This window comes from Sinocyclocheilus anshuiensis, unplaced genomic scaffold, assembly GCF_001515605.1.
Source record: "Sinocyclocheilus anshuiensis isolate Anshui unplaced genomic scaffold, SAMN03320099.WGS_v1.1 scaffold2334, whole genome shotgun sequence".
NCBI lineage: Eukaryota > Metazoa > Chordata > Actinopteri > Cypriniformes > Cyprinidae > Sinocyclocheilus > Sinocyclocheilus anshuiensis.
The window spans coordinates 30,175-45,691 of NW_015558923.1; the positions used below are offsets into that span (position 1 = coordinate 30,175).

Below are 15,517 nucleotides of genomic sequence, written 5' to 3' on the forward strand. Positions count from 1 at the left end.
GATAACGTCAGAGGAACTGCTGTGATTGCATATATATTTTTGAAACAACATGCTCAGGTTTGTGTGAGTTGTCCAAACCAATGGTTTGAACAAGAAATGTGACTCTTTGCGGTGGCCTCATATTTCTGGCTTGGAGGAGGGAGAGGAGTCACCCTGCCACAGTACACGGCATGTAATCAATCTCTAAAAGGAATTTTTTCTTGAAACCTTTTCCTATATACTAACAAACAATAACCACATTTCACTCTGTATTTTTCAAGCACTTTCAATTGCAAAATCGCTATGGATACTGCAAAGCCCCAGTATAAACATAAGAGTGTGTATGAGGTGTATTGAAGGACATTTTTCTATTTCCAGTCACGTTCCCCTTGAAACTTGACCAAATCTCTGAGTTTGCTGAAGCTGAAAAGGGTCAGTTGCACCATTCGTGTAACTCATGAGACATTCAGGTCTGCCCTTAAACACTTGAGCACACAAGTGTGACATATTGATCAATGGGCACGTCTCAAACAGAGACCGATCTATCCAAGTTAAAGCCACTTGCCAAACGGATGCCGTTTCAGCAGTAATACATCCCCTGTGGCAGACAGCCCTAACATTTGGATCTCTTTTCCTGCTGCTAATACAGCCTACTGACATAAGTCACTCCAAAAAAAATGAGAGCGACAGCAAGATGGAGAGAGAATGTGTTCCCTCCGTGCAGAGGACAGCTGAACCTGATGCTCAATAAGGCATTATTGATAATACACTAGGCATTACTCTTGAGACATATGAGAAGGTGGGACAAACTCACTGTAAAGAAACACTTGATTAACAAGATTACAATTTAAAAGATTTAAGCGAAAGTGCACTTAAAAAAATTTAAATCTTTTACTTACTTTTACTCATGTCATTCCAAAGCCGCATGACTTTCATTCTTCTGTGGAACAAAAAAAAAAAAGATATTTTGAAAAAAATGTTCTTTTCAGAATCGTTAAGTCAGTGAAACTGAACTCGAGAGTTGGAGCAATAAATGAATCGTTCCTTTGAGTCAGCTCTTTCCATTGAACTTGTATACAAATCATGCCGATTCTTTCACAAATCGGGATTTAACTTACTGACGTCAATTATGGTACTCAAATGAATAGTCCACTTTCAAAAAATAATAACAAAAATTTTAGTCTGCTGACATAGTACAGCTTCAGAAGATTTAGAGAATAGTGCACAACTCCTATGAACTACTCTCACGTTGTTTATTTACTTGTGTTTAAGCCCCTTATGGAGCCAGGCATTTTTATAGTGGTCACTATAAACTGCACTATACTGAAAAGAGCTGTATCTTTTGTGTTTCACATCAAAATAACAGACTATACGTTTCAAACGACATGAGGTTTTGTAGATAATAACATAATTTTCATTTTGGGGTCAACCATTTCTTTTAAGACCCTTCATCTCTCTACAGACCCATGCAGTGATTTCAGAACAAAGAGCAGAGACTTAAATCTACTGTACATCAACACTTTATTCAACTGTAACATCTCTTTCCTGCTTTCTTCTCTCCTTTCTCTTGTGGCCTCTCCTCTCTCTTGTTGAAATATGCATGCACTCTTTCCGTCCTTCCCTCTCTGATGGACACATTAGGGAGGATGGTGTACACCAACATGCCATCTGAAGTCCAGCATTTTAGATGCTGTCATTGCCTATAAAACATTTAAGCATAGTTCTTTTCCCACATGCACTGCAGAACGGCTTGTAATTAAATGAACAGCTTGTCCGAAGAATAAAAAAAAACACTTGTCAATCAGTGCTGTTAATTGGGTATAGAGCATCAATGTTACTGCTAGCCTGTTGTATAGTTTCCAATAACAGGTTCTGATCCATAAATAATGGAAAGCTTGAGATATTTTCACCCTGAGAACTAAAGAGAAAAAGTGCTTTTGATTGAAGGTCCAGGAGTAGCTCAGTAAGAAACAAGAGCCTTGAGTCTTAGGGTCCTGTAGTGTTTCATCAACATGTGCTGCAGATCTAATCAAGGATGTTTATTTTTGTTTCTTCTCACCCTATTCATTTGAAGTTGTGCATATAAGCATTTATATCAGGGTTCCTCAAATCTTGCTCTGGAGGGCCAATGCCCTGCATAGTTTAGCTCCAACCCTAATCCAACACATCTCATCAAGGTCTTCAAAATCCCTAGAAAATTACAGGTTTGATCAAGCTTTGAGCTAAACTCTGCAAAGCAGTGGCCCTCCAAGACCAGATTTGAGGAACCCTGATTTATGTTGCATTGACAGCCTGTGGCATCCCAGTAGGGCAGACAATTTCAACATCCTGAATGCTGGAAGCATCAGTGACGTCTCCCTCTCTCCCTGCGCTACTCTTGGAGGACGTGCTGCGCACCAGAGAAGTCATCTTTTGTCCGTAGAGGTCTCCTATGTAAAGAAAAGGCATGCTGAGATTTGGCAGTTTTTCGTCCTCTGGTTGGAGCTGGTCAGACTCCACCAGGGCTTTCTGTCTCTGGTAGTACTTGGAGAACTTGTTGAAGATGATAGTGATGGGAAGGGCGACTACAAGCAGGCCGCAAATGATGCACAAGGTGCCGATGAGTTTCCCAGCCAGCGTGATGGGATACGTGTCGCCGTATCCCACCGTGGTCATGCTGATCGTCGCCCACCACCAGCCCACCGGTATGGTCTGCAGTTCTGACTCATCGTCCTCCCTCTCCACAAAATAGATGAGCACTGAGAAAATGGAGATTCCCACGGAAAGGAAGAGGATGAGGAGTCCGACCTCATGGTAGCTGTGACGGAGCGTCGCCCCAAGCGAACGCAGCCCGACCGAATGCCGCGCCAGTTTGAGGATGCGAAAGATACGCATAAGGCGCAGGATCTGCACGACCCTTCCCACGTTCGCAAGCTCCTCGCTTTCCTCAGCATCCATGGTTTCGAACGCCAACGTGGCGTAAAATGGAACAATAGAGGCGAAATCAATGATGTTTAGCACATTGCTTAGGAATTTGCGCAAACATGGTGTGACAGCTAATCGTAGGATGAACTCGAAAGAAAACCAGAGGACGCAAAAGTTCTCGAACACAGCCAACACCGGGTTCTCCACTTCTTTGTCATTAACGTCCACCTGGTGGAACTCAGGCATGCTATGAACACACATGGCCACGATACTCATCAGTACCACACACAGTGAAAGCACCGCTATTATTTTCGCTGAGCACGAATATCCTGGGTTTTCCAGTCGCAGCCAGATTTCCTTACGCTTCTCGGAGCACCAGGTGCCCTCAAACTTTTCCAGGTCTTTGTCAAACGCTGACAGCTCCTCCATAGATGAATCTAAGCTGTCCTGCAGCTGGTTCTGCAGGTCATCGTCGTATCCCCAGTCGTGATCTCCAGCGTACTCTTTCTGTTCTTGAAATCTGTTGCTGCAGCAAGCGTCCAGGTGAAGCTCCTTGATGCCCCAGTATTCCAACTCCTGGCTGAAGCTAAACACACACAACTCTTCCATCAGGTGGATCTTTCCGGTATGATAGAAATTGAGGACGTAGCGGAAAAAACTTGGATTTCGGTCGAAATAATACTCGCGTTCGGCTGCTGCATAGTCGTCGCAAAGCTGGAGAATAGCAGCCTCTGAGCTGCAGTAGAGAAGTTGGGCCAGTCGCGTGTGGGGGAAGCGTTGGAGGACCACTCGTTCCACTTGCTGCTTAAAGCCGCCGACGTTGAGGTTGATGAAGCTCTCCTCGGGGCCTTGGCGGTGCAGGACCTGCCCATACACCATGATGGATGCCAGAACGTGAAGGAGTAAGTGGGACTGTTGGGCTAAGCAGTTTTGGAGAGACTCAGCTATGACTGCATGCCTATAATGGAGGAAAAGAAAAGCCTGATTAGCACTGACCTGTTGCTATCGAAATAACATAAATTCCTGCTCATCAAAAATATGTAATCTTTTTTTTTTCAGTACTCCTTGCCATAATTCACTGTACTGTACTCAACTGTATGACAAGACAAAAACTTAATCAGATTTAAATATGCAGACAGAAAGACAGACAGCTAATCTATTATATACTGGGATAAAAGCATTCTGGAGCCCAAATCAGCCTTTATAGCTGCAAATGGATATTGATTTTGTACAGTGTCGTAAACAAAGCATCAGTGATCATTATGAGCATTTTAACACTAACTCTGCCTTTCTTTCCCAGCAGTACTGCAGGGCACAAAGTCATGTCAAGATTTCAGGACATTCAGTGAACACTTGACAGGTCTGATGTGCAGTGCTTTTATAAAGTTTGAAAAATTGATATTTTTATTCTGAGATGATGAAACATTTACAATGGGGTCTAAAAGTCTGAGACCACTAGTGAAAATAACTGTAGTTTGCTTTTTTTTATTAAATAAGTAAAATAAGAAATAAAAACTATCTTCAAAATCAAGTGAGAGGTTGAATTGAAAATGTAAAATTGTTTTGCATTAAAAAATATTAAATATTATAATAAAGTCAGCATATGTGTTTGATTTTCAGAAAGTATTTGGTGTCCCTCTTTTGCCTTAATGGCAGCAGCATGAACTCCACAAGTTTGTGTAAAACCCGATGATCGCGTTCTCCAGCATGATTTGAGAAACATCCAAAGAGCACCTTGTAATTTAATGGAAACTGTCTGTACATAGTGACATACTTATTTGATTGGTGACCTATAAGTGGTGCAAAAACTTAAATATTTCTTCTTAAATGTCATATAATTTCCTTTTTCTTTTTTCATGTATTATTTCAAGCTTTGATTAAGATTTTCAACCCCAGATTTTCAATACGGTTCAGACTTTTACACCTGTGTATGTAATAATTCAATTTGCAATACATAAAACGTAAATAAGATTTGATAGCAACAAAAGTAACTATAGAAAAACGACATTCCCACTAGACCTCAAAACACCAAACTGTTACATTTGGGTACATCAAATTTCTAAATTACATATTTGAGTTTCTGCAAGGTGTGTGTAAGTCCGCGCGCTCTGCCTTATGGAACTCCAGCACCGAAGTTAAACTCAAAAGCAACACTGCGTAACTCAAACTACACAGAAGCAAAATGTCACAGTTTACCTGTTTTCCTTTCTTCTCTGACGGCATCAGTGCACTGCAAAGACGTTCGGTGTGGATATTGCCATCTTCCAGCGCCTTCCTTGGTAGAGTCGAGCCCGGCGTGCGCTCGTTCGCAGTGTTTGCCCCATGTCCCGCAGCAGACTGTGTCGGGTGGGACACTTGGCAGACAGTGTGCCGCTAACGCACTCGCGGTGCCTCGGGGCAGCTGTGCGTCCGTGCGTCACTGGCCCGTGGCAACTGAAACGCGCTTGCGCTTTGCGTTACAGGACGCGCCTCCACATGCTCCACGGAGGAACAATGATTGAGTGAAAAAGAATCGGAGGACAGAGAGGTGAAATCAGGGCTAGACACCGACACTTTGACCACCCGTGAAGGCCAGTTAAAGGATTAGAAAACTAATAAAAGAGTGAGATTACAGATCCCTCGAGTTACTGCTGAGGAAGACAGCAGAGGTCGGATGGATTTTGTGAAAAAGAAAAAGAAATGAAAAGAAAAGAACAGAAAAGGCATATAGCCTAAGCCTACTTACAAGTTTGAGGGAAAAGAATCGTCGCTGCTTTTATGAGCATCAAGTGTGTAATTTTAATAAATTGTTTCAGGACGGGCGAATATCAGCATCGACGTAGGCTACTGTAGTTACGTTAAGGAGTGTCAAGTTATTATACCAAGTAAACAGCGAGTGGTTTGTCAACACGTTCACTTTCTTGAGTGAAAGTATTTCTCCCTGGCGCAGCACCTGTCGCACGTGCAGAAAGGAATTGACAGATGATGCCCTCTAGAGGCCGTCAAGAGTACGCCGTTTTAATGTTACTCTTTAAAGCAGTGGTCGCCAACCCGTCGATCGCGATAACAGTAAAATAAGTACAAAAATGCATTACATTTCTGGGGTTATATTAATGTATCACTGAAGGGAACTGTCTTGAGAAAAGTTTCGATGGCAATGGCATTTTCTTCTCCTCCGTATAAAGCGCGACTCTGCTTTGTTTACAGCGGAAACCAAGGAAACGCTATTGCGGTCGGTTCATAAGCAGTGTTGCCAGGTCCGCGGTTTCCCTGCGGAATTGGGCTAACGTTACTTTAACACTGTTGCTGCGGGCTGTTGTTCATGTCCGCGGGTTGAAGCGACCCCAATAACGTGATATTTAGCCCCTGGAATACGAATTTTACTGGAAGATCCTGTCAGAGAGTGCGTCTCATTCAGACCTGCTGTTTTTGTTTCGTGCAGATGTTTTATGTAGCAAAAAAATACATAACACCTAAAGTCAGACCATTCTTTTTTTGTTTTAAATCCTGAAATTAATCTAAATCAAATCAAAAACAACTGCCCATGCAGATCGTGATTAAAATGCAGTGGTTGCCTCTAATTTCAAATGGCTAGATATTTTTGTTTGAAGCCAGTTTGTTTGTTATAAAGCAAATAGCCAATAAATAAATGTGCTTAAACATCAGTATCAGAATCAGCCAATTTGCTAGTTAAAAAAAGAAAGAAAGAAAGCGAAGAAAATCTGAATTCTGAATCAGCTAAGATCGGAGCATCAGTAATAAAAATACTATGTAAAAGGCCTCAAATTTGAAGTACAACCTGGGATGTCTTTTTCTATCAATTCTTCAATAGGTAGATCTTGTCTTTCATAAAGGCCGAGGTCAGGGATCTTGGGCCTAAAAAGGTTGGTGACCACTGCTTTAAAGCATGTATTTTTAAATATGTTGTTCACCCTAAAAAAGAAAACCGTAAAGAAAAAACTATTCTACTCTTGTCCAATAAAGAACAACGCCGTCACTTATGCTCAGCGAAAACACTATAAATGTATCAAGCATATGCAACAAGTAACATAATACATTCTGTCAGAAGCGTCAGTTCTCGAGAGCGACTGTAGAGAGCAGCATTGCGTGACATACGACAGATACTTTCTCTAAAGTTTCACTGGACAGGTGCCTAAAATTAAATATGTAAATTCTCAATTCAAATCAGAACTGACAAAAGTGAACAGCAACGTCTGAGAGATTTGAGACATTTTTTAAAGTCTTTTTGTGAATATAGGAACATTTATTTTAAAATAACAGAATACACTGAAACCATTTTTTTTAAACTAAAAAAACATCACAAATACACACATAGTTATTAGCCAGATGATTTATTCCTAATTTTGCGAAGAGTTAAACAATGTTTAACTTGTTTTATTTAAATTGTCAAATTGAGTGGAATGTGATGATTCACATAAGAATGTCTTCACAACTGTTTTGTGCAGAATTTTGTTAGATAAAGTAAAATAATGTAATTATATACATAAGTACATGAAAATGTCATATATATATATATATATATATATATATAAAAATGTATATATATATATGATCATTTGTTTGAACATCCAAATTACATATATTTTAAGCCTTCTACTCTTGTGGCAGAGTTTGTGTCCTACAGTACATTGAAAAGACTGACATTTGATGGAGCAAGAGCTGAGCTTGGGAAAGATAAGGGAAAATCTATCCCACTGAGGAGTGACAGAGAGGACAGAAGTTGTGTTGTGTGATCTCCTGCTCCACAGCACAGTGCTTACACACACTGCACATCCAGAACTGGTACTCCGATATCACTCTTCCTGTCACTATACAGGTGGGCAACTTGCCCTCCGGCCTGAGAAAGAAAGGAAATAATAAAAAGAGAGAAAAAAAAGACAGAGAAAGAGCTTCATTCATCAAGTCAGAATGCATCATCACACATGCTGTTTTACAAACATAATTGGGACAGTTATTTCGCTGACTCACATTTAAGTTTTGCGCTGATTACTAATTACCTTATTACTGGTGTAAATATTGTGGTATAATGGTAAATGATCTGGCCCTTAAAATAACTTAACTCTGTTATTAAAATAACTTTACTCTGGAAAATTTTCCCCTGTAAATGTGTGTGATTTGTATATGTCCTTTCTGGGGTTTGCAGAGAATGAATGATAATGGACAGCTTCAATGAGGGAAAAAAAGATAAAATATTGTTCAAAATTTTGGGGTCAGTAAGATTTTTATTTTTTATTTTTTATTCAGCAATGATGCAGCAAGTGACAGTAAAGGCATTTATAATGTTACAATTTTTTTTTTAAATAAATGCTGTTCTTATGATCTTTCTACTCCTCAAGGAATCCTGAATAAATTCTAATAGAAAACGGATATTTTAAATTGAAATAATATTTCACAATAATACTGTAATAAATGTAGCCTTGGTAAGCATAAGAAACTTCTTTCAAAAGCAAAAAAATCTTACTGTCTCCAAACTTTTCAATTGTAGTGTATTCAATAATCTTCCCACTGTCTTACTACAGTTTACAGGAGGAACTGTGCTAATGTAATATTTTGAATGGTCTGGAAATTTCCAGTCACCCGGCACCCTGCAGTGATACGGGCCTACGTCATGCATGCTAACCCTTATGCCACTCATCTCACACTACTTTACACTTGCATCACTGTGACCTCACAGCTCTGTCTACCAGCCGTAACGAAGGATCCACCTCAGTTATCGGTTAAACGGGGCCTGAGAATGTTTCCAGTGGTTGTTCACTCAGTGAGGTTGTAAAGTACATCTGGCTATTAGGTTCCTGTCTTACCCATCAGTGAGACTGTCTCGCTGGCTTTGCCGGGTGTCTCGAGGGCTGTGTTTGGTGAAGATCTCCAGGGCCAGGTCTTCATAAAGCTGCCTCTGATCTGGAGTCAGTGTTTCCAGAGACTCCAGCTTAATAAAGGCACGTGAGCAAGTACCAAACGCACAGTTGGCAGATGAGCAGATGGCTAGCAGAGAGTAAATCTCCACAGCAGGGATAATATCCTCATAGTCACGGAGATGGAGAGCTGGAAATAGAGAATAAAGCAATTATTGCATTTCTTCACATTTGAAGAACAAGAGATTTTAATAAGAGACACCTTTGCTGCTCACTGAATGTTGATTTTCATACTGAACAATATAGTTGTGATGCCTAAATTCACTTGTAGCATTTTAAAGAACTGCGATATGTGTTTTTACGGTTTTATTTGAACTTACTAAGCCAAAATTATATATATTTTTAATATTGGCCATTTATTGGTTATCTGTCATGACATGAAAATAATGATCAATTTATTAATATATATTTTCAGAATTTTAATATCAGCGCATCCCTAACTTAAATAGCTTTTATTAGATTGTTTTAAGATTTTAGTATTTTAATATTAGCATGCAATGAAAACACTGCTAACTCAAAGACAGAAACATTAACCCACACACATACATGCATGCACACCTCTTGTCCAGGTGGTCCTGGATATGATGTAATCTGTGGTTTAAACATCTTGTCTAGACCTTCATGTAAGCAAACATTTTTTGCGAGTGTGTATGTGTGGACTGAATGCTATAAAGACTTCACTTTGAGTTTGTTTTCTCAGTTCAGGTAAGCGATTTAACACTTTATGTTCGCAGACAAGGCCAGACATACCATGCATGCATTCACACACACACACACTCACACAGAATCCTCTGAATAATTATTATATTATGGCGATAATTTTGGGTAAACCTCAACAGATTGCACCCGAAAAATACAGACAGGAAATAATTTAAAAATTCAAACCTCTTTGATTGACTAAATAATGTAGTAATATTCTAATAGTAAGTGTGTATATGCTATTGCATGGGTTTTAAGTGTTACCTGTCCTCATGGCTGCGTCCACCTTGCCTTCGTATAGCTGTCTCTGCGCAAGCAGGAAGAAATGATAGGCCTCTGCCCCACGCCAGGCGTCATCCAGGATACGGCTGTCTGAAGACGACTCATCTTCCTCTAACAGCCTTGCTAATGCACTGGTAGCCTGAAATAAATCACACACACAAATTACCCACCACTAGGCTGTAAATGAGCCCTTCATCACAACTGATTTCCTGCCCCTCCGATGCTGTCGGACTCTGAGTCAGGCTGCAGCTGCTGACCACAGCACAGAGAGTTACCAACTACCACAGCTCTGTGCAAAGATGACAAATGATAATAAGCCTGTATTTGGTTAGACCTGTACTAAATCTAAACTACATCCAGCACCTGGAAACAGGTAACAAGAGTTTAGAACATGTACTTTTAGAGTACCTCTGATTTCTTGCCCTTGATTTTGCTTTGCTGTGAACTTTTGATCTGGGTGTGGAAGTTCTCCACCAGCAGGGCAGCAAGCACATACAACTTCTTCACTCGCAGTGGTCGTGTTCTCTTTTTTGCCTCTTCTTCTGCGATCTGAGGTGAAATAAAAAATATTTTACAGTTACAAAATATCCTGACTTTAAATGTGAAGAGTGTACATTTTTGCAATTCCATCATCACTGGTTTCATAACTTGAGGATCCCCACTGACAATGTTTTCTTACACAAGTTGATACTAACATACCTTAAACATGAGCTTGGCAGCATCCAGGAAGTGATGGGCTTTTCTGTAGAGCTCTACAGCCTCTAGAGTTTTGTTTTTCTCCAGCAGATGCGAGGCGTATTTGGACAGCAGAGGCCCAATTTCCTTCATACTGTGGTCTTTGGCAAGTTCAACAGCTTTGTTCCACTGAAATGTGCACACAATTAAAACCATCATCAAACATCTAAACATTCATCACAGACAGGTTTCATGAGCAGATGAGAGTGATGACGTTACAGCTGCATCTGGATCTTTGAGTAGAACTGATGATGTGCACTGTGATCTCTCTGAACCTCTCATTTAATCTAATGACAGAAGCATCATTATCTCTAAATGGCCCCAAAAAAAAGCCAAAGAAAAGGCAATGAGTCAGAATGTATTCAGTGAAGAAAGGGAGAAAGAGGTCTTTTGAGAAATGCATATTAAATAGGACTGTCAAAGTCTTTAATGCAGATAACGGATAATAATTATTTAATTCATTGTGTGATTTCTAAAGATTGATCAGAAATGTTGCAAAAGGAACAGCACAAGTGTGTGTCTGTGTGTGTTGTTTTTCAGATCAGTACTTGTTAGAGAAAATACCTTCTTTATTGAATCATTTATTTAGAAATGATATCCAGAAAAGTTTAACAAATGTAAAGCTTTATGCAGACTTTGTACAGTCTAATTCATTTATGAGACTAAAAAAAATAAAATTAAATATCACCTGCAAGTAAAGGACAGCATCATTTGTACAAGCGTGGCTCTTAGATAAACCTCTTAGATGAAATATATGTATGAATTAATTCATAAAAGTATCCAGAAAGTGAATATATTATTTCATATTACTTTATTATTTTGCGCTTAGGTGTGAGAAATATATATTCTGAGTTGTCTATCAAATGAGACAAGAAAAGAGTACTGTTGTTCTTTGTCTTTATCTTTGCTCTGTGTCTTTGCTCTGTGTGATCCAGATGCTTTAACTACAATGAACAGATTAATCAGAATTACTTTTTTTAAATCAACTGACAGCCCTAATAAACTGTAATATTAATATAATTAATACGATTAATATATTATTAACACGTTATACCTATAACATTCATAACATATCAAAACCATACAACAAGCTGAGTATAAACACTCACCTGGTTTAGATGCACACAGGCATCCACAGCTGCTTTGGGCTGGTTACATTTCAGAAATGCACTGACGGCCTGCTCACACATTCCCACGGTAACAAACATCTGACCAATGTCCTACATACACAATAAAGCACAGTTCAAGCCATTAAGACAACCTGAACCAAACAGTACTGCTTGGTCTTTTTGAAAGAATTGGAAAGAGGGAGAGAGAGAGAGAAAAAAAAAAGAGAAAGCACCCACTGGTAGCAGTTTATGGTTTTCTGGTAGAGAGTTTGCAAGTCTCTCCAGACCATCGTAGTCCTCCAGCATATAATAACATTCAGCCAGACGCTCCTGATTACGACCCTGAAGGTAATACTGCACTGCATTCAACCTGTGGAACACACACACTTCAAGTCTCTGTCAACATGCAAATAATAACAATTTTCAAGTAAAAGAAAACAGTTAAATATTTGGACACACTTAAATTAATTTACTTATCTTAAAGACCTTTTGTTTTATTGGCTTATGCCTAAATAAGTGTATGACACTGAAACAGATTTTATACAACAGACATTCAGCTGTGTGGCTTTGGACACACACACACACACACAAATCATATACATATATTTATAAACACATATGCACACCCGCATTTAAACAGCCTACCATTTCTGTCTGTCTGCAAAATAGTCTCCAATGGCGTTGTAGGCCTGCTCCAGAAGAGCATCATCAGAGTCACCTGATCCGGTCTTCAACAACTGCAGAACCCTGAACCAATCACCGAGCTTTATACGCAAACCTATCGCCAAATCCCTAGAGACCAGGGGGAGAGAGATGAAAGATGAGCATTCAAAAAAACTTGATTTCCGTTGCTTTTTCAGTTTAGTTAATTAAAATGTTGGCCATAACCGCATAAACAAAAATACAGATCCAAACCAACAGAGACACATTTGGAAATTGATTTGAGTGTTTTTTTCAATCTAAAAATCATCCATCCATGTAGTTTATTTAATTTAGTACTCCATTCAATTCAAATATGGTAATTTCTTGTTGTATGCCAGAAGAAATATGAATGGCTTTGTTTGGTAAAAAGCCAAAAATTGTACAAAAAATAAAAATAAGAAAAACAAGTATATAATGTAGAATAAAGCAATAAGCCCCAAGAAGCCGTGGTTTACAGTGAATTTATAACAGCTAAGCACGACACGAAGCGGAGTGCCTAAAACCCCCTTAGCTGTTATAAATTCAGTGTAAACCATGGCTTCACGGGGCTTATTGCTTTCATAAAATGGTTATTCCATATATGCAGCAAGGTTTCACAAAATAAAACAAAGCAAATAAAATGTAATGATATTAATAAAAACACTATTCTTCCGCCAAACAATGTAGTTCCTCAGAAACGGTTGTGGTTGCAACAAAGTGGTTGCTGAGCAACACACAAATGTAAACAAAGGTGTAACAGCTTCGAACACGGCTCAACCAATCAGAATCAAGGACATTTGTAAAACAGTGTTAGAGACTTTTAGACAAAGTAAAGACTTTCACAAGCAAAGCATGTAGTTGTAGTGAGGTGAACACTGTATGTGTTGCACGGTGGTGCATGTGAGTTTGAATCCTGCTCAGTCCTATATTTTCAGTGTTATTATTTATATACTATTATATTTCTGAATATTTTAAATTAGTCTTTCATTTTTATTTTTGTTTTAGCAATGTCATTATGTGCTTTTTTCATTTTTATTCGTTTTTTTATATATTGTATTATTTATCTTCAATTTATTTTTCAGTTTTAGCTTGAGTAATTTTAAAATGAAGCTTTTAATTTTATACTTATTTATTCTTTTTATTTTAGCTTCATTTAAATTCCTGAAACAGTAGTTTTAGTTAACAACAACACAATTTAATCAAATTAATTTAACAATACTATTTTTTTAAGTGAAGTGTTCTTGTCCACAGAGATTTCACAGAGGATATGAAGCTCTTCTAGGTTTGTGTATGACAGCATGCATATATGTCTGTGTGTACCTGCGGTCCATGTCCAGGTACATCCTCTCTGCCTCCTCAAACCTGCTGAAGTAAGCAGCTACCTCGGCTTGTTTCATGGCTTCACTTTGTAGGTTGCTCAGTCTCTTCACAAATTCAATGCCCTGGTAGTCTCTACAGCGCACAAACGCCTGTTCAGCCATCTTCAAATCCAGCTTATGCAGCGCTGCTTCTGCCAACAGACGCCTGGAAGTGCATGCACAGATACAACTGACTGAATTTTCAACCGTCAAATACCGGAGGTCTGAAACTTCACACTAAATCCCATATTTGAGATCACATGACACCTAGTATATGATACATTAGTTCTGATGAAATTATTTGTTTGGTGGAGTATTTGTATCATATTTGATCTTTACAACGAGCAAACAGCATCATAAATCTGGACATAAACAAAATGACACTGATAATCTTTCAGCTGCATATAGCTAAATCTGTTTGACTGATGACACCCTGGACAGTTTTAGAGAACTGAGCCACAAAAAGAGGCCAAGGATAGTGAAGTGACTGTGACCGGGATCTTTTCATGCACTCATGGAAAGCTAAGAAAACCTTTGACCTCTGACATGTTGGCATGTTAAGGATGAGTAAAATCAAACAACAGAGCCTTTGAGCTCTCACGCTCGTATTAAAGCAAACACACACAGACTGAAAGAGAGAGCTGACACAGCTCGTTTTCTTTACACCATATTCCTGTAGGATTCCTTCTCCAGTTCCCATCTGACAGTATTAACAGCAACTCACTTGATAATGCACTAAAAGGTGAATCTCAATTTCCTGTTTCACCCCAAAATCAAAGAAAGAAAAAAGAAACCTACATTTAAAAATGCAGATTAAAGACAACATAGCAAATACTGATATAAAATACTTAAATATAATTAATATGATTTAGCAAGATATAGTAATTTATAGATATTTTCTAGATTATGGGGTTAAACGTGATCTGGATGTGGTCTTAACTGGTTTTGAGAGATTCACTTCTAAATTATTCAACGAATGGTGAAACTGTAAAGAGTCCTGTCAATGTATGTTAGATCTCTGGGTTTACCTCCCTGCTTCTGTAGCAAGAGTCCAATCTGAAATTCCTCCTTGTGCTGTGAGAACTGACAGAGCCACTAAAAATCCAGTGGTTCGTTAAATCAATAGAGCCACTCCAAGACTGCCATGCTTTACGACTACAGGTAACATCGTTCTCTCTTTCATCTCTGTCTTAGATGAAGATTTATTTTTAAAAAATGAACACAACCATAAATACTTTCACAGTAAAGTGCCTGTCAACATTACAGTTTATTTTATTAGTTTATCCAGGTTTCCCTTTCTTAAATGGTCAGACAGGTACTGAAGGACAAAGCTCTCCAGAAGCCAGAAGTGTGTGGTCTTATTGGTTTCATCTTGTCCTGCCAGTGCCAGGATCATCATTCAGATCATAAAACTGTAGCTCACACTTCATTCAACTATAAAACTGGACCTCATACTTTCCACTTCCAGGAAACGCACACATTGCCATGTTGCACACTCTTAAATCTCTAAAATGTATAACAAACACTGTCCTGCTAAACACATACACAAATACACAAACCCACACAGTATGTTTTAACACAGTGTTCTGTACTGCCTATGCCTATGCTTTCATTCATGTATTCCTCTTTCCGTGTGCAGGTATGCTTGAATAAATAACCAAACCGCCCCATTTATTGTGTGGAATGAGTGTGTGTCTCACCAGAGACGCGGATGGGGATTGTCCTCAATAAACTGAGAAGCATCTTCAATTCCAACCTTCTCAATAAGTGCCCTGCTGTCCCTCAGCGAGCGGATCTCGAAGTTTATTAAATAATCTTTATTTGGAACCTCTGGATCCTGAAAGATTATTATAAACAA

General features: G+C 38.9%; 2 protein-coding genes across 3 annotated transcripts in view; both read right to left on the reverse strand.

Annotated features, from left to right (window-relative positions):
- Positions 1–2,248: 2,248 nt before the first annotated feature.
- Positions 2,249–5,118, reverse strand: LOC107681537 (potassium voltage-gated channel subfamily S member 3-like). The gene is made up of 2 exons (XM_016477842.1): positions 5,080–5,118; positions 2,249–3,841 (listed from the first exon to the last, which is right to left on the reverse strand). Exon 2 carries the CDS (start codon positions 3,760–3,762, stop codon positions 2,254–2,256), a length of 1,509 nt encoding a protein of 502 aa, XP_016333328.1. The 5' UTR covers positions 3,763–3,841; positions 5,080–5,118; the 3' UTR covers positions 2,249–2,253.
- Positions 5,119–7,420: 2,302 nt separating this feature from the next.
- wdr35 (WD repeat domain 35) overlaps positions 7,421–15,517 on the reverse strand; it is an 18,157-nt gene continuing 10,060 nt past the window's right edge. For both annotated transcript variants that reach the window (XM_016477861.1, XM_016477860.1), the window contains 10 exons: positions 15,360–15,496; positions 13,622–13,825; positions 12,266–12,412; positions 11,858–11,990; positions 11,621–11,731; positions 10,476–10,640; positions 10,185–10,325; positions 9,759–9,915; positions 8,685–8,925; positions 7,421–7,720 (listed from right to left, as the gene is read on the reverse strand). In XM_016477861.1, the coding sequence (XP_016333347.1) occupies positions 7,570–7,720; positions 8,685–8,925; positions 9,759–9,915; positions 10,185–10,325; positions 10,476–10,640; positions 11,621–11,731; positions 11,858–11,990; positions 12,266–12,412; positions 13,622–13,825; positions 15,360–15,496 (1,587 nt within the window). In that variant the 3' untranslated portion in view covers positions 7,421–7,569. The remainder of the gene's footprint in view (positions 7,721–8,684; positions 8,926–9,758; positions 9,916–10,184; positions 10,326–10,475; positions 10,641–11,620; positions 11,732–11,857; positions 11,991–12,265; positions 12,413–13,621; positions 13,826–15,359; positions 15,497–15,517) is intronic.